The 24,170-nt window shown below is 39.3% G+C and overlaps 3 protein-coding genes across 4 annotated transcripts; 2 read left to right on the top strand and 1 right to left on the bottom strand.

Moving 5' to 3' along the window:
• Positions 1–443: 443 nt before the first annotated feature.
• Positions 444–5,322, bottom strand: LOC134626782 (GTPase IMAP family member 8-like). Its single transcript, XM_063472706.1, has 5 exons — positions 5,301–5,322; positions 4,523–5,209; positions 2,235–2,945; positions 1,447–2,103; positions 444–1,006 (listed from the first exon to the last, which is right to left on the bottom strand). Exons 1-5 carry the CDS (start codon positions 5,320–5,322, stop codon positions 444–446), a joined length of 2,640 nt encoding a protein of 879 aa, XP_063328776.1.
• A 1,490-nt stretch (positions 5,323–6,812) lies between these two features.
• LOC134625572 (migration and invasion enhancer 1-like) lies at positions 6,813–8,472 on the top strand. The gene is made up of 4 exons (XM_063470819.1): positions 6,813–6,915; positions 7,135–7,232; positions 7,420–7,496; positions 7,691–8,472. The coding sequence occupies exons 1-4, from the start codon at positions 6,887–6,889 to the stop codon at positions 7,772–7,774; spliced, it is 288 nt and encodes a 95-aa protein (XP_063326889.1). The 5' UTR covers positions 6,813–6,886; the 3' UTR covers positions 7,775–8,472.
• Positions 8,473–15,018: 6,546 nt separating this feature from the next.
• slc4a1a (solute carrier family 4 member 1a (Diego blood group)) lies at positions 15,019–23,975 on the top strand. Of its 2 annotated transcripts, none has more exons than XM_063472332.1 (21): positions 15,019–15,149; positions 16,181–16,257; positions 16,380–16,435; positions 17,452–17,558; positions 17,650–17,696; positions 17,778–17,943; positions 18,032–18,167; positions 18,244–18,313; positions 18,422–18,464; positions 18,560–18,744; positions 18,860–19,067; positions 19,345–19,548; positions 19,653–19,801; positions 19,895–20,089; positions 20,250–20,495; positions 20,593–20,682; positions 21,570–21,736; positions 21,843–22,084; positions 22,168–22,337; positions 22,771–22,944; positions 23,036–23,974. In XM_063472332.1, exons 2-21 carry the CDS (start codon positions 16,231–16,233, stop codon positions 23,078–23,080), a joined length of 2,727 nt encoding a protein of 908 aa, XP_063328402.1. In that variant the 5' UTR covers positions 15,019–15,149; positions 16,181–16,230; the 3' UTR covers positions 23,081–23,974. The 2 variants fall into 2 exon arrangements, with proteins under 2 accessions (XP_063328402.1, XP_063328403.1); XM_063472333.1 differs by having other exon boundaries at positions 15,040–15,169; positions 23,036–23,975.
• Positions 23,976–24,170: the final 195 nt, after the last annotated feature.

Below are 24,170 nucleotides of genomic sequence, written 5' to 3'. Positions count from 1 at the left end.
TGTCACTTTAATATATAGAAGTTGGAATATTGTTTTAAGTATACAGCATCTTAATTCTTGCCTTGATTTATGACAATTTTCAATGTTTGTCTAACAATTTTTAACCTTTGATCTTTTTTTTCTGGAGGTGTAGTCATCAGTGTGTTACATCAGATTTAATGAATGATGACAGAAACTATTTGTATAATCCATTTCTAATATTTTCCATGAAAAAAAGTTAAATGAATGAGAGGAACATAGCTTACCCAACCTTCCCTTATACAATAGCTCCATCTTGTGGAGAAACACCATAAAATCTGCTTTAGTTTTTCTTGTTATTTACATAAACCTCCCAAAAACTGCTTCTGAATTAATTTTCACTCAATAAAATACCAATTTCTCTCTTCTGTTCTCTGTTTTTATTATTGATTTTTTTTTTTTTTGTTATTACTGAGACCCCTTTATTAGCATGTATTATTACGACCCTGTTTGATTTCGTATGCAAGTTGCTGTATGATCCTCCAGATTTGCTCCACACGCTTTCTCTGTTCTGCCAGATCCCTTTTTATCTCCTCAAGCAGTTCCAGCTTTGAAAGTTTCCTGTGAATGGATGTAAACACTTCCTCTCCAGCTTCCCCAATAGCATTATCCTGCTCGGGCACGGCGTGGCTCGGTTCAGGCGGCTGACATGATCTCATGGCTTCTTCCCACACAATCTCAAAGTGCAAGTCAACGAAGGCTTCCAGTTCCTCCAGGCTGCTGTTGCCCCACTGATCAATGAATGTCTGCAGGCCTCCAGACTCAGAGACCCTCCTAAGAGTCCGCTCTATCAGTGCAGGATGGCAGAGTGATTGCACACTGATCAAATCTTGTTCTACGCATGCCTCATTCTGTGTCTGAGATGAAACCAGATGCGTTGTTTCAAGTCTGCGTGGGATGGAATCCATGAGGCCTTCCCTGTTCACTCTCAGGTGGTTGTGAGGAGCAGGAGATGGGACATGCTGAGTCACTTTTGGCAACCTCAGTACTTGTTTGCCAGAAAGCAAAGAGAATATATAGGACATGAAGTTATATTGGTCCACAATGATGCATCCAGCCAACTCTATGGTTCTTCCTGCTGGTAATACTACTAACTGAGAACAATCTTCTGAGAGGTTTGGTGATCGATAGGGGAGGGATTCAGGCACTGTGAAGGAAATAATAACACTTGATGTGATTTCCTGTGAGCAACAAAAAGTCCACACTATTAACACTATTATTTATTAACAGTATAAAACACATAGACCACATACTAAATGAATCTTTCTTTGTGTTTCCCTCTGTGATGTTTATTATGTGCACTTTTTTTACTTTCACTATTTAAATTAGCTCATAATGCTCTCTAATTTTCATTTTGTTAATAGTCTTTAAACCCCTTGGCAAATTCAAAAGACATATAAAAGAAATAGTTTCATTAGGTTTACTCACAGTTGTTGGACTGCTCGGATCTGCTATGCATGAAATCCTCTGGTCCCCTTTTGCACAGTGGCTCTGTGCCTATCTGCTGCTCTTGAGCTGAAGCAACACTTTTCCACATGTGATCACCTCTGTGAAGAAGAGCCTCATCAACCAGCATCTCCTCCATCACATCAATTAGCTCTTTAACCTGAGCTCCATCTCCCCAGTTCTTATTGTCTAAAACATGATATCTGTTCCCACACTTCTCAACAAGCCATTGCAGTGGCTCTCCTTCGCTTTCAATGTGCTGCTCGATGCTTGTGTCACCCAGCAAGTCACCATAGCTGAACAGGACCATACATCTGCTCCATAACTGATCTCCACCTGCCTCCAGGTCTTTTTGAGAGGTTTTCCTCCAGGTATCTTTGAACGACGAGCTAAGATTGACAACCAGAAGTATAGCACAGGATGCCTTCAAGAAGTCCGATGTCACAGAGAGGCAGCCTGGTGTGTCTACTACCACCACCATCTTGCCACAGATATTTCCCTGCCTTTTGATGCAGGAAGTAGTTTGAGCAGCCGTGTCAAAGCAGTCTCTGCTGAGGATGGTGTTTCCACAGGAGCTTTTGCCTGTTTTTGGGCCACCAATGAGCACGACTCTCAGCTCTGTCAAAGGTTCGAGGTTCTCTGGCAAACAGAAGTGTTATATATTTATTTATTTCTAAAAATCTAAACAGAAAGCAACCACACTGTTAAATTAAATATTGTTAAAATGAGTAAAACAAGATCTTGTTGACTTTGTTAATTATCCAACTCACCCAGCTGAGCTCTTGCCATCTGCCTTTGTTTCTTCTTCTTCATTAGCCTTTCTCTGGCTCTCTCTTTCTCGCTTCGCATCGTCCCCTCCAGCTGGTCCAACACTGTCCTCTCTAGTTTATAATAGCAGCCATTGTCACCGCTAGTGATGATTTTCTCAATCTTTGCAATCAACTCTCTGACTTGAAATTCCTTATCTTTCATTTTACTGTTCAGAACATGATACTTGTTGCCACATCTTTCAACAATCCACCGCAGAGCTTCTCCCTCACTCTCAATGTACTGCTCAATAGGCGTGTCTCCGAGCCAGTCCCCAAAACTAAACAGCAGGATAACGTGACTCCAGATGTGTTCACCGATCATATCTAGATGCTCCTGTGCTGCTCTTCTGCAGGTCTCTGTGAATGCTCTGTCCACACGGATCACCAGCAGAAATACGTGAGGTCCTGGAGGACAAAAATACGAACTCAGCGCCAATTCCCCCCGATCAAAGTTGGAGCTCTCAACACAGAAGTAGTTCATCCACCACCCAGGTGTGTCCACCACAGTTACCAATCTCCCAAGCACCATTTCTTGTCCAGCCTGGCAACGAACTGTCCTAATAGGTTTAGGGTTGTTCTCTCTTGCCAGGATTGTGTTGAGTGCTGAAGTCTTCCCAGAACCCTTAGCTCCAAGGAGCACAATCCTGATGTTAGTAGCTCCCTTTGACTTATCTGACAGAAGTAAAGAAGAACAAGGGTTGGTTAAGTAGATTGTGTTTATATTGACACAATAAACACATCTACACAGACACAATTTTAAGTGTATGACATTTGGGGTGGCGATGGTCAGCAAAGAAGCAGTCAAAGTAAGTGGAAGTTTCTTGGACATATACTTTGTAGTCAACACTGTTTTCTGCTGTAAGCAGCTATGTATTGAGCTTTCTGAACTTTCTAGTTTCATCACAGAATATATAAAGGACCTCTTTCTTAAAGCTCTCAGCTGTTTTGGAAGATTACTGATACTATTACAGTTGTTTTCCTAATTACTAAAACACTTACTCCCATTGTCTAAGCCAAATTCTGTGTACACTAATAGCTCACTATGACACACTGGGCAAAGGGATTCACTCGTGATGCACAATGCATAATGTGAGGCAGAAGAGAAACACAACTATCACTAAAATAAATGTTCACACTTGCTACTGATACAGCCTAAAAGTTGAGTGTGAGGCCAGAAAAGGGAAGTTAAGGGTTGATGCCAACTATGGTTAGTAATGAACAACAGGGTTATAGGTTTCAGGTGGTCAGCTGGAGCCTTTCTGTGTGGAGCTTGCACCGTCTGAACACCATGGCTTCCTCCCACAGACAAAAGATATGCTGCAAAGTTAACTCGTGATTCTAAATTTGCCGTAGGGAATTTTTTATTTCGTGTGTTGTAACTTTTGTGCAAGACAGCACACGAATTTGGAAAGACCTCAGTTACGGGTAGTGAACACTGTGTTCTGTTTTTTTAGTGTGTAATCAGTCCTCAGCACTTATGATTTTAGCTGGTTGTGTGCATAATCTGACTACACTGTGTGATTTTAAGCACAGACAAACAGTTTTGTTGAGAATGAGATTTTGAGGGTTATATAGGTTGTATCACAATTTAACAAACAAATAGAGGTAATTTGGAGTTGTTCAGTTGGAGAAATGACATCTGTGCATGGTGTGGGGTTTTGTTTTGTTTTTTAAACTTCTGCTTCTTGTGGTTTGAGTTTTGCAAAATGGTTACGTGACATCTGCCAGTTGCGTCAGGGCAAAAACTGCCCGAAGGGTTTTCCAAAACACACAGTTTCAGTAAACTGGATTGCATGTTACTGTCAGGGTCTAGGTTTTGTGTTTTTGAGTTTTGGATTCTTGTTTAATATATTTAATTTTGTTTTTCTGTTTGGTCTGTTCTATTTTTAGTCTAGTGTTTGAAGATTTATATTTTTCTGTTTTATTATTCTTTATCATTATCTAATGTTCTGTTACATGATGACTTTTAGTCTCAGAATTTAGTTCCCACTTTGACTTCATTGTTATCCCCTCTGCTACACCTGCTCCCTTATTATCTGATTTCAGTATTAATTCCTTTTCTCTCCTGTCTTCCCTTTTCACTGTCATCTTGTTTAATGAGTCTTTTTGTCTCTGTGTTAGTACTTTGTCTTTTCATTACTTCCTCTCTCACTGAAGATTATTCTTACTTTCTGTTTTCCGTCTTTTAAGATTTCAACAAATGTGTTAATAACTTTCACACATACATACGTACATACACATCAACTCACTTTGTATCAGAGATCTGTATTTTTTCATTTTCTTAAACCTCAGCTGAGTCCTCTCCTCCATCCCTCTCTTTTCCTCTTCATTCACCCATAAAAAATTTTCCTGCATTTCAAACACACTGTTTCCATTTTCTGTGACTAGTTTCTGTATCTTTGCCAGCAGCACTGTGTGTTCAGAGTTATCACTCGGGACAACACTGTGACACCTCTGGTTGCACTTTTCACTGAGCCAGCGGAGGGCCTTCCCCCCACTTTCTACATACTCTTCTGAATTTGTGTCTTTGTACTTCTCAGCACAGGTGAAAACAACCATGCAGTGACTCCACACCGCGTCACCCAGCAGGGCCACGTGTTCCTCCAAAGCCTTCCGACGCTTCTCTGAGAAGACAGAGGTTGCCTTAATTATTATAAGGAATACATGTGGGCCTGGTGAGCAGAGAGCAACGCTGGTTATGATCTCCCTCTTCACCAGCTTAGGTGTGTTCTGAGCACTGGAGTCACACCACCAGCCAGGAGTGTTCACAACTGTGACCCGCAGTTCAGACACTTTCCCAATCCTCCTGGAGCATAAAGTCCTCTCTTCTGTGCCAAACTCTTCTTTACCCAGGATTAAGTTTCCTATAGCATTCTTTCCAGAGTCTCTGCCACCAAGAAGGACAATCTTTAACTGTGATGTACACCAACCATCCACTAACAAAGAAAAATAGAAATACACATTAAGGAAAAGAGGCAAGAATGAAAACGAAGATATTAAAGCTAATCCCAAAATCTTCTTTTTTACTTGTTGATGAATTCCCATCCATGACATAAAATATCAAAAAGACTGAAATCAGAAATGCATGTATCTCAAACAACAAGAAGAAGGCAGACTAATTTAAAAGTATTTTTGTATATGAGATCCCAAAACATGTTTTCACCCTGATAAAGATAAATCATTTCGGACTCTACATTGGCTAATTAGCCCCTTCTTGATAAGTGTACGGGAGTAAATTATGATATCACGCATCCATTTTCTCTGTGATAGGGCCTTAAAGCTAAGCTTTATTATGGGCGCGGCCACTTTGAATCACAGATGGGTGCAGCTTCCCCTGATTCAGCATTGCACTAAAAGACGCTTTAAAGACAGGACAAATGAAACAGCTATTAGAATATGAGGTAAGTATAAAAAATGAGTAAATATGAAGCAAGCAAGATTTATTCAAGCTTATATACCTTATGGCTGACTATGTTTAATCATGGATTATTAGAAACATATCAACACTTTATTACATAAGAGCATTAAACTCCATGCTACTCAATGAAACTATAGTGAACAAAAATGAACAAAACAATGTGGAAACATCACAAATCAGTCAATTGTGACCAATTTCTTTATTAATGAAACATTAAGAAATCATTTCATGACACTAATAATACAGAGTCTTTGGGTTTCAGACATAATCGTGTACGTTTTGTGGTGAATAAGGAGAATCAGATATTAACACTTACATGTTGACAGATTGCTAGTTGCCATCTCCAAATCTGTGCTGTCTATAAGCCTGTAATGCATAAAACAATCATCATTTTCTCACATGTCTACTCCATGTTTCCAGCCTCTGTGTGAAAAATGCAGACACTGAAGGAGTCATGGTAGTGTGTAGAGTCTGAAGGTCATCTGCAGTCAGCAATGAGACACGCCTGCCATAAACACTAATAACCATTTATCATTTATTCCACACAAACAAAAACTGTATTTTTTTCATAATACTCAGAGAGCTTTGGGGGTTAAAACATTTAATAAGTAATTTTGCAATCATGGGACATTACATTGTAAAAAGAAAAAATAAAATAAAAAACTAACACCATAATCACACTCATTTTTTGGGATCCTGTAGTGTCGCCATGTAACCAAATGCCTTCATTCAAATTAACAGCAAATTTTAGGTTTTTCTGTTTCCTACTTCTATTTATTCTTCTATTCGCCTGATAAGCGAATAAAATAAAATATAATGTGCAGCCAAACCCCTAAACAATAGCTAAAACTCTAATGAGCCTTCAAATAATTAATGTGTAACACTAACGTTGCACTTTTTTTTTTTTTTTTCTGCGCTTTACCAATGATATTTACATGCAGTGCTTCCGGTTAAGCCATTCAAAATAACCTAATAAGTTAAAGTTTAATGTTAAAAAATGTAATTTAACATGTATTTCTTTATAAAGAAAGAAATGCATTGTGTAGCTCTGTGCTCGGACTTCTCTCGACAGACCGGGTTTTTATTTGGTTTGTGGGGTATATAAGCTCCGCCCCTCTTCCGGTTTGGTTTTACACAATCGGTGGTTACCAAAGCAGGCGATCGGAGCTCTGTGGTCATTAGAGGATCGGCGACGATGGGGGTCAAAGTCAGAGTGGAATATTGGTATTTATCTTTCATATTACGTACTTTCTTTATATTTTCAGTTAACTTTTTGTCTGTTGTCTTTCCATAATTCTCAGTTTAAACACAGTTTCACTTTTGGCTAGCTCATAGCTAAGCTAGGTGCCTGCGCAGGCAGCAGCCTGAGCCAAGAGTAAGGAGCGCTGATTCTGCTTTTGCTAGTAGGATTTTCTTACGCACCTGTGTTTTTATTTCATTTAGTGGTGGATGAGGTTACGAGCCCCGCTATCGTGAGCTCGCCCGTGTTGTCAAGGGTGAGTTTAGCGATGCGGACGTGACAGGCTTCGTGGGAAGAACCGGTAAGTCATCGTTGATCGCTGCAGATAAAGCTGGAGCTGGAATTTATGCTTTGTTTCATATCAGATGAAACAAACCATGAATTCATAACTCCAGTCTTAAATTCCACCCCTCCCTTTATTGTGAGCTTAGATCATCAAAGCGCTATTCTAACGTCCTCTTTTATTTCTGCTGCTCCTGGTATTATAGGTAGCTTTGAGATTGAAATCAATGGGCAGCTGGTCTTCTCCAAGCTTGAGAATGGTGGATTCCCTTATGAGGATGACGTAAGTACTGTGCATACAATTTTCCTATCATATGTCTATTAGAAAAGAATAGCCCTTTATTGTGCACAAGGAAATTTTGAGTGCTCCACACCAGCTGTGCAGGAATAAAGTGTAAATGGTAAGACAGCAGGAAGAAAAGACTAACAGAAGGAACACAACACAGTGTTATTAATGCTGTGTATTTCTTGGCACAGGTCATGAACGCGATTCAGAATGCTTATGATGGCAAACCTGTGCAGAAGATCACCAAAAGCCGCGCTCCATGCGTCATCATGTAAACCTCCCTACTGCTACACAACCGTGCAGCTGTGGTTTACACACCCAGAAGGGAAGCATTAGCAGTAAACCAAACTCTGCTCTGCCTCATGGCTCCTCTCTCTGTTCCCATAGTGGTCCTCCAGGGTGTTAATGATTACCGTAGCTTCAACTATTAAAGGTTATGGTCTGATGTATCTGTCCCTGGAGTTCCCTCATCATAGGAGCAAAGACAGGGAGATGATGTTGCAGATGATATAGAGGGAGTTCACCTTTCTATCCTATTGCCTGTCATTTTCTACCTGACTAGTTTTTATTTGTTTCTCACTGTATGTTTGTTGGTTTGGATTTTTGTTAATTCACTTGCAGTTAAAAACTTTCAGTGAATGCAGGAAAAATACAAATTGAAACACTTTATCTCTCCAGCACACTATGCATAGTGATTTGTCTCCATAGCATTTTTATGACATTTCATCATTTTCATAACGTAGTAATTCACTCTGCTGGTTTTGAATAGTATTGCAATGTCATATTTGTGGTTTGGTGGATGCAAAGTGAATCTTGACATTTTTTTTAATGCATATCAAATTTGAAAGGAGTACCAAACATTAAAATTAGATGTAAGCTCACATACGAGATGTCAGCTCATATTCCATAAATCCTTTTGCATTGTTTTCTGTTATTAAAACTGGAGCAAGAAATAAAGGCAATTGTTCTTTAAGTACTAGGTGCGTCTCTTCTTCATAATTAAAGGGGTCTAATTACCTTGAATGAGTTCTCTAAAATGCTTGTATGTGATTGTTGTGCTTGCACGCATTTGGTTCTTGGAACTGGTAACCAGGTGTTTTTCACTGCATGCAAAACAGCTTCTCCTCTGTGGGCTGAGTCTGTCAACCTCTAAGGAGAATCGCATACCAACTGCCAATTATTTTACAGCACGACTTCAGTAGGCTTTTCCTGTTATGTCTGTGTCCTCTGACAGAAATGGCAGACAAGCTATACCTGTTTAGGATTCTTCACATATTCACTGACACAGTTTTCAAGGTTTCTACTTCCTGTTATGTACGCAAATTGTTTGTTGTTGTTTTTTGTTTTTTTTTTTCTTTTCTCTCACCTCAATAGGTAGTGACTTATTTACCACTATTTGATAGAACAGATGGAATCTTCTTCTTTTTTTTTTATGGGGGAGGGGTGTTCTTGTGACAACATTTAATACAGAAATGTGGCCTAAAGAAACTGAAGCAGAGCTAGAGACAAAAAATAAATAAAACTTAGTTCTAAAGTTGTTTGTCATACTTTTTGCACTAAGGGGCGCCAAACTCAACAAAGACTACCATCACAAGTATTTTGCCTCCAGCGTACCCTCTGTCAAAGAGAGTGTCACCCTGAATTCAAATAAGGAAACTGTCTGAAAAAGTCTCGCAACCTTCGAGGTTTTTTTGTTTGTTTTTTTAAGCTATAAACTATGTTTTTATACATAAAAAGGTGATGCTATTAACCAAGGCTCTGAATGCATTTTCAGGTTGTATGTATGCGCTGAGGACACTATCCATTCATAAGCTTATGAAGACTCACACAATCTTAACAAATGTGCTGGAAGTTAATGTTGGGCCTCATTATTTGTGGATTGGTAGATTTAGCTAACTTTAGAAGGCAAATATTAAAAGGTCACTACTGTAATTATGAATTGAATCATAAATGTGATAAGGCCTTTATTTTGAAAAGAAATGCATTGAACCATTTTACTGCTTTTTAATAAGAAATGGTATTCTGTGTAATCAAGTGTTGCATAGTTTGTCTAGGTGTGTCTTTGGTGTTTGGCTCTGGCCTGCAATGATAACTCCCATCAGCCTGCTTCTTGTAATCCTGATAGAGCTCATCTGTGTTGCCTTAGTGCTCCAATAAGGGCACTGAAAATGTGCAGTGCCTCTAAAGAGTATTTAAGTGTCACCTTCCATATACTTTAGTCAGATGTCTTGACTCAGTTGACACCATTTAACCAATTATGTGACTACAAAAACCAGATGGCACGCTAGATGAATATTTTTCATATTTACTGTACACATGGATATGTTGTAAGACAGCTCACTCACACATAACTGCAAACAGGTTTTTCAACATTTTGTGATGTGTTTCAGCAAACGTTCCCCTTCTCTTTTTTCTTTCTCTTTTATCTTTCATTTTCAGACTAAGAAGCCTAAAAGTCTGCTTTGAGTTATAGATATTCAAACTGCTATAATGAGGCTCTCCTCCAATTCTGTATAATTTTTTATTTCACATATTTTTATGCCACCACAAATGGAAAGTTTTTCATGTTGCTGTCACATTTTTCTGAAGTTCCCTAAATGTTTATGAAAGTGTGTTTTTGGACACACATTCATAATCAAATAGGCTATATGAAGCTTGGGAGTGTCTGTACACTGTATGCGTAGAAACATGGACACCGCAGATAGCTTCTACAATTGCTGATAACAGTGCCACAGTGTCTTTGGCTGGGGCCCACTTCCCTCACTGTGGAGTATATTTATGTATTTACTCTCATAGACAATTATTATTCCTTCAATGCCAGGTCATCAACCAGGAGTTCACAACCCACTGGCCATGGTGCCAAGAGCAGCTATAAAATCATAATCATGTATAATCATAGTTCCATATATAAGCATGAAGGCAATTTAAGCCCGTATAACAAATACATTGTTGTTAGTAGTTCTGCCAGTGTTTCTAAACTCTCATTTGAAATCAGTCACTTCTCACTTCAAAAAATGTTCCAGCCACTGTTTACTGTCTGGCTAGCTAGCTGGTGGGCATGAAGACATATTTGATGAGCTCACACTGTCAGCTTAAGGGAGTCCTTGAAAACTTGAAAATAAAAACTCTAATGTACACCACAAGTCAGATTTTAAAAAAATCAAAGTAGAGCAGATAGATACACTTATTAGACATATGATTATTTTGAGCCCCTGACTTTGATGCAGCCTCAGATGACTTTGACTTTAGTTCTAATTAGATTGTCTTGGTAGTTTCAGTATGTTAGCATTGCCACTGAGCCCCTGTTAGCACACTGACATGTGTCTATCTTAAAGGACTGCATCCAAGCACAGTCACAAATGACAAACACAGTTTTTCTGTTTCTACTGTTTAGATATGTTACAGTGATTTCTTTATGAGTGCATTTTACTATTTTCACATCTTTCTGACCCAACAGCATCATCTGCTGCAGTGTAATCCATATCCACTATTTGGCTACTTTTTCCATATTATGGACCAAAGCTACTACAATTTGTTTACTTTTGAATTTAATACTACACTGGGAAAAAAAACCCTGTGAAATATTTACAAGGACATTTGCAAATCAAAGCTAAGGTACATGGAAAACCTGGTTTTGTAGATCTTTTTTGGAGTCCTGTGCAGCTCAAATGGTGCTGTCATCGAAGCCAAAGGGAGCAGACCAATGCTAAGATTTTTTTAAATTCACAGAATAAACTTTTCATTCAAATGTTTAAGCTGATTATTTTAATAAACATTTCCCTCCTGCCTGGCAGCTCCAAATTCATCATCCAATATATCCCACCTCTTCACATGTCTAAACCATCTCAGTCTCCTGTCTTTTTATTAGTTCCATCATCTCCAAACTATATGTCATAGAAGGTCTCACTACCATCGTGTAAACTCTCCCTTTTACTCTTGGTGCTGTGCTTCATTCACAAATCACCCCGACACTCGTCTCCACCCACTCCACCCTGCCTGAACTCTATTCTTCTCTTGTCAACTGTGCATTGCCTACGATTGTTGACCCCAAGCATTTAGACTCATCTAGTTTCACCAACTCTGCTCTGCCAAACTCCGTCATAAACAAAATATAACCAAATGAGACACATTCACAAAATCCAGAATCATAATACTATGCTGTCAAAAAGCCATATCACACAGAAAAAGCATTGACAGTGGTACAGTATCACTGTATCGATTTCCTGCTCTCAGAAAGAGGAACTTGCCAACATGTAAAACTGGTTCAAATTTTTCTCTAGTACAGATATTTATACACAATTGGTACAGGCTGTTTATTATTTATTGGGGTTTTTTTGTATGTACACTAACAGTCAAAAGTTTGGACAAACCGTCTCATTTAATGGTTTTTCTTTATTTTTACTACTTTATACTACTTTATACTATCTTGTATTTTTTTACATTGTAAACGTACTGAAGACATCAAATATATGACGCAAGATATATGGAATTACGTAGCAAAGAAAAAAATTGAAAAATAACTCTAAACATGTTTTACATTTTATATTCCTGAAAGTTGCTATCCCTTTACTTTGTTGACAGCGCTGCAAACCCTTGGCCTTCTCTCAATGAGCTTCGTGATGTAGTCACCTGAAATAGTTTTCACTTCACAGGTGGGCCTTGTCAGGGTTCATTTGTGGAATTTCTTGCCTTCTTAATGGGGTTGGGACCATCAGTTGTGTTGTCAGGTTGGTACACAGCTGACAGCCTATTTGACAACTGTTAGAATTCATATTATGGTAAGAACCAATCAGCTAACTAAAGAGAAATGACAGTCCATCATTACTTTAAAAACTCAGATTACAGCCCAGATAAATGCCACACAGAGTTCCAGAAGCAGACACATCTCTTCGTCAACTGTTCAGAGGAGACTGTGTGAATCAGGGCTTTATGATCAAAATAAGAAACTACTACTAAGGAAAAGCAACAAGCAAAGAGATTTGTTTGGGCCAAGAAACACAAGGAATGGACATTAGACTAGTAGAAATCTGTGCTTTGGTCTGATGAATCCAAATATGAGATCTTGGGTTCCACCTGCCCTGTCAGAAAAGGTGAACGGATGGTCTCTACATGCATGGTTCCCACCATGAAGCATGAAGGAGGCGATGTGATGATTTGGGGGTGCTTTGCTGGTGACACTGTTGGGGATATATTGAAAACTGAAGACACACTGAACCAGCATGGCTACCACAGCATCCTCTAGTGACATGCCATCCCATCCGGTTTGCATTTAATTGGACCATCATTTGTTTTTCAACAGGACAATGACCCCAAACACACCTCCAGGCTGTGTAAGGGCTATTTGACCAAGAAGGAGTCATGGAGCGCTGCGCCAGATGGCCTCGCCTCCATGGTCACCTGACCTAAACCCTGTTGAGATGGCAAAGGGAAAAAGAGTGCTCAGCATCTCTGGGAACTCCTTCAAGACTATTGGAAAACAGTGACTACCTCATGAAGCTCATCGAGAGAATGCCAAGAGTGTGCAAAGCAGTACTCCAAGCAAAGAATGGCTACTTCTAAAATATAAAACATGTTTTGAATCATTTCACACTTTTTTATTTACTACTTAATTCCATATGTGTTCATTCATAGTTTCATAGTGATATCAATGGACACCTATCTTTGCCAGATACCAGGCCGCCAGATAGTTAATATACAAGTATTTATGAGTAATACAACATTTAAACAAAGCTGCATAAAGCACATTATATATTATACATTATACAGAATTTCTTTCAGTTTTTAATTTTTTTCATTTTACTTTACACAAGCTGGTAAATTTCTCTGAAACACACATTCACATTATTATTTTGATCAGAGGTCATACAAATGGCCCTTCACCTCAAAAAGTTTGGAAATCTCTGGCTAACGGCATAACATCTTACACCAACATCTGCAAGATTAGTAGCTAACAGCACATTCTCCACCAACCACGGTGTCAATGCCATACTTTGCAGTTTTAAAGACTGTGATCTTGATCCAAGATCTGTCATATTTAAGGCTGTGTGATGGGTGGATGAATTTCAGACCCAAATATTGGACACAGGAGACAGGAATGACACCAAGGCTAGCTTTAATGCTTATAGTTTGGGCCATAAACAAAGTCCAGAACTCAGACGATGTTGAATTTCAGACACACAGTCTTGAGTTAAGGCTTGAGCTGTGCAGGACCCAATGAAAGATGCACAGGACACATGGGATGACTGGGGGCATGGCAGCTGAGAGTCAGTGTCTTGGATCGCCCTTCATAAAGCAATCTCTGAGACTGTCTCCCTCAGATGCTAACGCAGCTTGTACAGACTGAAGAGCACAAAATAGCACAAATCTTTCTTACACTACAGCATTCAGTCTCAATGCAGAAAAAGAACACATAGTTATATTGCTCTCCCACTCAGAAACAGAACACCTAATTTGTAAATCTGCAGACTCAGAAAGAGAAAACACCACTTTATTATTGGCCTGCTAAGAAACTGGAAAGAGCCTTATGATTGGAATTTGCTGTCTCAGAGAAAACACACGGGATTAATCAGTTTTACTCACAGTGAACGCAGGCTCAGGGGGGCTGGCGTTGGCAGATGCTGGCAGGGATGCTGGCTTGGGCCCAGGTCACATATCTTAATACAGAACTGATACTGAAGCCTTCAAAAATGCATTTAGTTTATCAGTGATGACAATCATGTGTTCTGTGAATGCCAACAGGAGTGCTTTTAAGATTGCCTGTATGGTTGGTTTTACCCCAGAAGACTTGTGAACAGGAAAACGGTCAGTTTAATTTGTGTGTTGACTGATAACTGCACTTGTTTTTGGACTTGCACTGCAGTAAATTCTCATTAGCAGTGCTCTTCCACAAGCTGTTATCACATGTTTTGAAAAAAAAATTATGTTGCTCTTATTGTTTTTGTGTCTTTATTCATCTGTTTTACACTTTTTCTCAGTCTAGCCACATCCATGTGTAGCTTATCTGTCACCAGCTACCAGCCTCCACCGCCAGGCAACTGCTGAGGATGTCTCACCCTGTTGATACCACATGACATGTTCGAGGGACAAACCAGGTGAGCTTGAAGGCTGTAACGGAAAAAAAGGTTGAGTTTAATGTGTTCCCATCACATCACATCACTCACCCAACCCCCAATTTGAGGGAATCCCCAGTACGTAAACAAAATGACGCAGTGAGATGCTCTGCTCTTGATACAGTACATTGCCCCCTTCTTTACCCTCTTTGGCCCATGTGTGCTCCTTCGACAAGCTGAAGTGCAGCTTGCTGTTTCATGCTGTCCCTGTCCTGACTCGGACTTGGTTCATGCTGAGAGGGCGGATCGGCCAAATTAGGGTTGGGATATCCCTATGTCAAGGTGTCTAAGGCTGATAGCCATGTTTGTCTCTATCACCCCCCACCCATTCCTTGCCAGGTTGCCCCAACAGCCAACCAGAGGACCAGGAGGGTACTGCACCTCTTACGGTCGACGTAGTTTCTTATGGGTGTTCCCGCTACTCGAGTTTTCTTGCTGTATTTGTCTTTTCGCTTGTTCTGGCTCATTTTGTCGCCGGGCTTGTCGAAGCTGACAGAACGGCTCGGCCTGTGATCGGCCTATTTCCTGTGCTGGAAACCAGGTAGGACTACCTGTGTACAGGTAGGGCTGTTACCTCCTGTTGTAGGGTTCAGACACACTTTTTAGCATTAATGATCCACAGGGAAGGGGTCAAACAGGATGAATATCTGAATGTACTCCAGTAGGAATGTAGAGTCAAGCTTTTTATGTTTCTGACATGTTTGTAAGAAGTTTAGAGTGAAATTAATTCTTTGCTTGAGTAATTTTCTGGTAATCTTGTTAAAGAAAACATTTGTTGTTTATATTTGTTGCTTTACTTTTCAGCTTTTTGTTGTTAATTTGAATGCATGTTCTATCATGCATTCAAATTAACATATTCTGACTATGTGTTTAATAATCTGCATATTTTCAGTGCCGGGAAAAATATCTTTATCAGCAAATGACAACGCCTTCTTAAGACTATTAAACTAACTAATGTCATTTGTTCCAAGAATTGCAAAGTTATTATTCTGATCAGGTATAGAGTAGATGTGTAATATGAAGGCTTTATTTTTCTACTTTTTTAGGTGTCCAACAACAAATATTTTCGGTTGCCATTTATACCAAAAGTGCAAGACTTGTTCGTTTGTTTGAAAACTTGAAATACACTACACTCAAATAATTTACAGTTAGATTTATAGTATTTTTCTATAATTTATGGTTCAATACCAAATAGTCAAAAATTTTATAATTTTACTGTAGTGTTGTTGAGGATAAGAGATGTGTCTTGTTGAAGGGTGTAACCCAGAGATAAGACTCTGTAGGGCCTTTTTGCAGCTGTGACGTAGTTCATATTCTTAACGGCTGGTTGATTATCTGCCCTCAGCTGCAACTCTGCTAACGAACGGGGATGATATATGATGGATTCCTCATTGAAACTCCCTAAAAAAGATCAAAGCAGGTTTTACTGTGATCATTTAGGGAATCAAAGTATGCCAGAAATCCCAGCAGATAAAACACCTGTCTTGCGCTTGGTCCATAGTGAGGTGTTGTTATTTCTTATTAGTTATCTCATGTGTTTTTATGTATATGTTCATTCATCCTCTGCCCCAGGGAATGCATGAAAGTATCTGAAAACTGGGAGGACAGATAAGCCAACATCCATGGAAAACAACTTAACTTTTGAGGAGGTTGTTTGTTTTGTGATTTTACATCCATCCATTCATCCATCTAAAATCTGTTTCACTTTTTTTTTAATCCATTTTCATCCAGCTGTTTGAATGACTTCTTTTACAACTTTGCTCATATCTAGGGCAGTGACATGTCGTATGAAGACAATGGCTCAGCCTTCCCTTCTCCAGTGACGCTGTGAGTTCCTCCTGGCGTCTTTAAGCAAAACTGCAGTCCATGTTTATGTTGAAATTGTGGTGTCTCTGATAAGATAAGTGGGTCCTTCCCTGCCCTCAGCTGAGAATGAGCATACTCTTGCCCCAACAACTTCCTCCATGACTGTATTTTGGTCAAGTTCTAATCAAACTATTTTGTCTGATAAGTTTCCACCACAAAGTTAGGCTGTGAGGTTTTTAGGCTCTTTTGGCTAATTGTTTAGGTTTTCAGATACAGCAATAGCAGTAGTCAGCTGCACTAAGTGAAAACATCCACATTTACTTGATCGCAGTTTAGCAACAGAATAGCACATAAACTTAATGATGCAGCTTGGGACACCAAAAGCAGGATACATGCTGAACTTATCAGATGGTCAGAAAAATATCAAAAAGAGACATTTGTATATTGCGAGATACCTTCTGGGTGTAATACGTGGGCAGCTGCTTACAATTATAGTACCTGCCTAACAGCGTGTTGGGCTGCTCTCAATAGCCATAGCTTACAATTATGTTTAATTTAAGTAATGTAGGAAAGAGAGGTCTGGATGCCTCTTACAAAAGCTCACACACTGACAAATGTTTAATTATCATGAATTCCGGGTAGCAGAGGTAGTTTAAGTTTATAGGTCAGCCATGAGATACACAGCCAATCATCATTACGCTACAAAGCAGCTAACAAATTAGTTGAGCAAGCCTGCCATCTTGTGGCCATTTTCAGAATGACACTAATGACAGACTAACTGTGTGAGTGGTTTGATTGATTTAATCAAGGAAAGACATTTACTTTGCTAAAAGCAATCACAGACTTCAAAGTTAATTTCTCTAAAAACACAGATAAGGCAATGTAATTTTTTTTATTTATATTTAATCACTTTATAAAATGTAAGATCAACTGCTTGCTTGTCTTTACGACTTGATGTGATGTCAGAAGGTGTTTTTGAGCAGAATTCATGATGATCCCTGATCTTAAATAGTGTTTTCCTTTGGTGCTATCACTAGGACCATCCCAGGTCAGAGTGATGACTTTGACCTTGAAAGGGGGAGGGAGGAGGTGGAAGAGGATGAGCCATCTCCGGAGCCCATCGTCATTCCCACCAATTCAGAGGGTAAAGTCTTCTTAAAGTCTGTGTTTTCTCTGTGTTGTGGTTTGATTTTATATACCTACGTACAAATCACACCTCTGTCTTTTTATTTCAGCTTTTCTGAACCTGAATACCAATGCCACAACAAGAGGGGATGCCCAAGTTAGTTTACAGTTTTTAGTGTTTCAGATCCATTATTAAAATTCACCAATGAAATGAACTAATCACACTGAATTATCATAGGCCTATGTGGAGCTGAATGAGCTCGAGGGAAACATCTGGCAGGAGACTGGCCGCTGGGTGGGCTACGAGGAAAACTTTAACCATGCCACAGGAAAATGGGGTCCTTCTCATGTCTCCTATCTCACTTTTACCAGCCTGATCCACGTCCGCAAGGCCATGAGTACAGGTGAGTATGGAGCTTAACGTGTACACAAATCCGTGTTTATATCTGAATAAAATCAAACTTTAAAACAACTTGTTTTACATTTCCCCAGGTGCTATTATCCTTGACATGAAAGCCAGCAATCTGTCTGCTGTGGTTGAGAAAATGGTTGATGAGCTGCTGAACAAGGATGTGATCCGTTCCAGTGATCATGATGACCTGTTGAGAGTTCTCCTGATGAAACGCAGGTAACCCATACAACATATTTCTTTTGCAAGATGCCAAATTCTTAAACATGACTGCTCATTTGATTTGTCCTTCCAGTCAAACTGAGGGACCTGTGGTCACTCCCTTTGGTGATATTCAGATGCAGACCTTTTCTGTCACAAAAAAGGTACAAATTTGGGGGGAGGTTATGCAGATTATTATATGTGTATTTATTTATTTATTGTCAGTGAAGCAGAGTTTACATGTTTTACTACTTTACTTGTTCTCTTTGCAGAGAGACAGCTCTGACAATGTAGAGGCTTCAATTGTCCTCTCAGGTATGCCTAACTTTTTCTGATTTCCCATTCATTTATCTTCAGTTTTTGTACCTAGTTCTGGAACAGATATATCAAAATGTGCGTGTTTCCCACAGGTGAACTGGACTTCCTGCAGAAACCAGCTGTGGCCTTCATCAGGCTGAGTGACTCTGTGGTGATGGAGTCTGTCCTGGAGTCTTCTATCCCCGTTCGCTTCATATTTCTGTTGGTGGGCCCCGGCCACAGTGGAATCAACTACAGCGAAAGCGGTCGTGCCATGGGTGCTCTGCTGGCCGACTGGGTGAGCAAGAAGAGGATGCATGACGCTGCAGAAATTGCGCAGTTTAATCAAAATAAAGGACACCTCGTTTGTTTGGTTTCAGGTGAATAAAAACTTATATCTGTCTCTATGTCAGGTGTTCTGCCTGGAAGCTCACTTGGCTCAGACTTCAAAAGACATCACAGATGCCATCGCTGACTTCATGGACTGCAGCATTGTGATTCCTCCCACTGAGATCCAAGATAAGGCAATGCTGGAGCCGGTGATCGACTTTCAGAAAAAACTGTTGAGTGAAAGACTCCGTTCCACTGACCCCCGTCTTGCCTTTGGAGAAAGGGTGAAAGGTCAGCATACAACTAAAATAAGAAGCTCCTATTTGGCCTTAAAAAGTGAAATCTACAACACCTACAACAGCAAAATGAGCCAATAAGGTTTGGGGAGTAATATGAAACTCCTTTAGATTTAATTTATTGTACACAGTAACAGAAAAAGAAAAAATGGACACACAAAAAAAACCCAAACCAAAATTAGAAAAAGATTTCTAAAAGAATCGTATGCTTAAGGAAAAACTGAAGGATTTTGGCAATAAATAAAATTTATTTGATTTGTTTGTTTCTCTAGCTCTGCAACCTCCACCGGGGCCGAAGGAGGATCCTCTGGCCCGAACGGGCTATCCTTTTGGTGGCATGATGAAGGATATCAAGCGCCGTTACCGCCACTACGTCAGCGACTTCACAGATGCTCTGAACCCTCAGGTTCTTGCTGCCGTCATCTTTATTTACTTCGCTGCCCTTTCTCCAGCCATCACCTTCGGAGGGCTTCTAGGTAAAAGAGAGTGAGATAGAGAGAAATGTGTGATTTTACATTCTTAACTCGTTTTAGAAATTTGCTTTGTTTCATTAATATTCATCCTTATTGTGTGCACCCAGCTGACAAAACGGAAAAAATGATGGGCGTGTCAGAGCTCATGATCTCCACTGCCGCCCAGGGTGTCTTCTTCTGTTTAATTGCCGCCCAGCCAGTCCTTGTCATCGGCTTTTCCGGACCATTGCTGGTGTTTGAGGAAGCTTTTTTCGTTGTATGTAAAAGTTGTTGCATGTTAGAACTCAAAAACTCAAGTTTCTTAAAGGCAACTTTTAAAACTTCCTTTCCTTTTTTCCTTTTTTAACAGTTCTGCAAGATGCAGGGTATTGAGTACATCGTAGGCCGCATATGGGTGGGTATGTGGCTGATAGTGATCGTGGTTCTCATCGTGGCAATGGAGGGCAGTTTCCTGGTCCGATACATTTCCCGCTTCACCCAAGAAATCTTCTCCATCCTCATCTCTCTCATCTTCATCTACGAGACCTTCAATAAGCTCTTTAAGGTTTCCTCATGTGATTCCTCGATCCATTTTAAAACAGAGAGATTATTTTGATTTCTCTAACTGTCTTATTTGCTTTATCTTCTTGTTCTTTCTCATAATTTCGTTGTATATGTACAATGACTATAAAGGTCTATTCTATTCTATTCCTTCTCTTTTTCAGATCTTCAAAACCCATCCTTTGATCCTGAACTATGACCATCTGAATGATACACTGGACAACCCTTTCCACCCAATCATCAAGGAGCATGTTGAGGTCCATCCAGATGGCAATGTAACAGTTCATGAGTTGGAAATTGAAAGGGCATACCCCAACACTGCCCTGCTCTCTATGTGCCTGATGTTTGGCTGCTTCTTCATTGCATACTTCCTCCGTCAATTTAAGAATGGCCATTTCCTTCCTGGCTGGGTAAGATCAAGTCTTGAACAGAGAAGTATTCCAAATCAACACTTTATTTAGATGCTGAGAATCTGACCTTTTTGTGTCCTTTGCTCTTTCTTACTAGCTCCGTCGTTTGATTGGAGATTTCGGAGTCCCCATTGCTATTTTCTTCATGATTGCAGTAGATATCAGCATTGAAGATGCTTACACTCAGGTGAGTGTTGTGGAAATGAGCATATAAAAATAGTTATTTAAAAAGTATCCATGTCTTTGTGTGCAAATAATCACAAAGACACTGATATATAAATCATTTAGTGAATATTATCAACAGCTCTTTACAGACATTTTTCCTGTTTTGTCTCAAATGTACGGAAATATTTGTTGTTGGTCCAAAAGGTCAGAGATGGAAAAATTTTATCTCTGTATCTGAAACGCAGTGAGAAATCTTGGCACTATTTTGGAGAGTGATTTCAATTTTGCTAATCATACTAATGATACGGTCAGCTCTACCACTTGTAAAATATATCAAAAGTTCAAAATTCTTATCTCAGATGACTCTGTGAAACTGGTCCTTGTATTTATGTCAAGCAGGTTACACAACATTAACGCTCTATTTGCAAGGTTATCCAGACGATCAGTAGGACTTCAGCTTGTTCAGATAGCAGAAGCCAAATCTATTATATATCTGTGAAAATTTGAACATATTACCCCAGTATTAAAGTCACTTCATTGTCCGCCAAATACATATCTGACATGCTCAGTGTCTTTAACCCAGTTACACCTATATGGTGATCAGGTGCAGATCTTTTAAACATCCCCTAAATTAGATGGAAATGTGCCTTTCTTGAGATCAGTTAGAGCTGTGTCTACATTCAAAGACAAATCAAAACCCTTTCTAATGTCACATGTTTAGCATTCTTAAACTTATCTTTTTTAAACTAACCCTTAGAGAGAAAGCAAGATAACTTGCCCCCTCTACGTCTGTCCCATTAGCATGCATTTTCTGAATCCAACCAGTTCTCAAAATGTATGATGGAAGTCCAAATAATCTACCTTTAACTGTGTCTTTCTAATCAGCATCATCACTCTGTCTTCTCGTAGAAACTGGTTGTGCCAAAAGGTATTGAAGTGACTAACCCCAAGGCGAGGGGATGGTTTATCAATCCCATGGGAGAAAAGAAGCCTTTCCCCGGCTGGATGATAGGTGCCAGCTGTATACCTGCAGTGCTTGTCTTCATCCTCATCTTCCTTGAGTCCCAAATTACTACGTGAGTGACACTTTAAACGATTACAGTATTAGTTTGTGTGATTTCGACTACTTAAAAAGAAAATATTTAAGAAATCTCTGTTTTCAATGTTCTCTGTGAATCCCAGGCTGATTGTGAGCAAACCGGAAAGGAAAATGGTAAAAGGGTCGGGTTTCCACTGGGACCTTCTCATCCTGGTCACCATGGGAGGAATCGCATCTATCTTTGGAGTCCCTTGGCTGAGTGCTGCCACTGTGCGATCTGTCACCCACGCCAATGCTCTCACTGTCATGACCAAGGGCCCCAGACCAGAGATAGAGAAAGTGATTGAGCAGAGGGTCAGCGGCATGATTGTGGCCATCATGATTGGTAGGTGCTGCCATCTACAGCAATGATGCAGGCATAGCAGAGTCAGAGTAAATAACCGTTTTACCTCTCATGCCAATTTTCAGGAGTTTCTATTTACATGGAGCCTATTCTGAAGATGATTCCAATGACTGCCTTGTTTGGCATCTTCCTCTATATGGGTATCACTTCTCTAAATGGAATCCAGATGTGGGACAGGGTCCTTCTGCTCATTACTCCCAAGAAATACCATCCCCCTGATGCCTATGCCACCAGGGTATCTATTCAGCACAAATACAGTTTATTTTACACTTATCAGCTAATCACAATTAATTTGTATGCAGTACACCTTCGTGTTTTGAAGCTAATTCACTGTGTTAGAGTTTTCCTCAGAGCACAAAAAGTATTTAGCATTGTTTACAATTTTTAATCTATTTGCTATTTTTTGAATGTCTTTGTAGCTTTGTGCCTCACATTTGTGTCTTCTGTTGTATATCTTTGTGATCATTTTTTACCTTGCTTTCATTTTTACTCACTTTCCAAGACCTGTTAATGGTACTTTCAAAAACAGCCTATGGTTCACAGCTCCTTGCATTAGATTATGTATCCCATCCTGCTTTTCCTTATATATCCAAGTCTAATGGTGTCGTAATTACCATATAGCTTGTCAATTAGTGCATTTCTCACTCTTATTTTTGTCATTTTTACAGGTGAGTACCATGCGAATGCATCTATTCACTCTGATCCAGCTCGTGTGCCTGGCTTTACTTTGGACGGTGAAGATGAGTGACTTCTCTCTGGCTCTGCCTTTTGTTCTCATTCTGACCGTTCCTCTGCGCATGTTCATGACTGGCAAGCTCTTCACTGCCATGGAAATGAAATGTGTAAGTGCTTATCTATATTTTTCAAATTTACCTCTTCGTGTCATTTCATATGTAAATTTCCTTGTTGTAACCTGATCTGCATTTGTTGTAGCTGGACGCTGATGACGCCAAGGTGACATTTGAGGAGGATGAGTAGGATGGATCCATACTGCCACAAACATCACCATACCGTTCATATTCACATTTTATTTAGTGATGCCACTTCTTTACAGATTCAAACTGTTCCATTATTGTTTGTCTTTAAAGGGCATTACCTGACATTTATTAATATATGACTTCTGCATCTAAATTTGTGTTTGCAACCACAACAGACAACTAAAATTTATTCAATTTCATCATCGAGACCTATCAGGTATTACTAATTAATATTTTGAAGTTTTAGGATTTCGAAAATGTTTTTTAAGGTATAAGTGGCTGTTTATGTACTTACAGAGTGGCATTTTCTCTCAGGGAAAATGAATGAATGAATTTTGAAAATAAGAGATATTTTCCCCTGAGATGTTAGATAGATCCATTTATATATAATAGTGTTATTTTCTTTTAGTGCTCAATTACAGCATGGCTTTAATATTACAACAATGCAGTTAGATTGTAGTTCTGCCCATGTTATAATAATGTAATTTCACCTTACTTTAAGATAAGGAAATCTGATGTCAACTCTTCAGATGCGCACAAAATAATTAATTTTGTGAGACTATAATGTGCCTTTTGTCCATAGTGTATCAGATTATTCAGAAAAGTGTGAAGTTGTTTCTGAAGTTTTCCCATTTACTTTGTGTATTCTTTATGCAACAGTTTAGACTTTTTTTGTTCAGTTGGTCTATATAGAATATAAATGCACTGCTTGTGTGTAAGTGTTTAAATGCTTTGTGATTTTAAATGAGATGTGCAGTGCAGGTAGATAGTTGATGCTGAGATCTTATTGTTTGAATTGATTGTTATACTGATGACATAATCAGGTAAAACTCTGTATACATTTTCCTTGTTGTGCATTTTATGTTGCCCATCACATTTGTGTGCAAAACACTGTACATGCTTTGGATTTAATTTTATTAAAAAATAAAGACAACCTTAAAACGCATGTTTTCATGAACGCATTAAGTAACACAATATGTCACATCACATGTCAACATTTTGTCATTATTTTTACCCTGCAAGAAAGAGGAGAGGGCGTGAGGAGCATGTCTGCCACTCAGCTTCATGCTGCCTTCAATGATGTCAGGAAA

This window comes from Pelmatolapia mariae, linkage group LG4, assembly GCF_036321145.2.
Source record: "Pelmatolapia mariae isolate MD_Pm_ZW linkage group LG4, Pm_UMD_F_2, whole genome shotgun sequence".
Lineage (NCBI taxonomy): Eukaryota > Metazoa > Chordata > Actinopteri > Cichliformes > Cichlidae > Pelmatolapia > Pelmatolapia mariae.
This window is presented reverse-complemented; position numbering and strand designations above follow the sequence as displayed.

Coding starts and splice junctions, on each gene's coding strand:
- LOC134626782 (XM_063472706.1), bottom strand. CDS start 5,322: ATGGATGGGAATTCATCAACAA. Junction 5,210..5,300: donor GGATGGGAATTCATCAACAA/GTAAAAAAGAAG, acceptor TTTCTTTGTTAG/TGGATGGTTGGTGTACATCA. Junction 1,007..1,446: donor ATCCGAGCAGTCCAACAACT/GTGAGTAAACCT, acceptor CTGGCAAACAAG/TACTGAGGTTGCCAAAAGTG.
- slc4a1a (XM_063472333.1), top strand. CDS start 16,231: ATGGAAAACAACTTAACTTTTGAGGAG. Junction 18,314..18,421: donor CCTTTTCTGTCACAAAAAAG/GTACAAATTTGG, acceptor TTCTCTTTGCAG/AGAGACAGCTCTGACAATGT. Junction 19,068..19,344: donor CTTTGGAGAAAGGGTGAAAG/GTCAGCATACAA, acceptor TTGTTTCTCTAG/CTCTGCAACCTCCACCGGGG.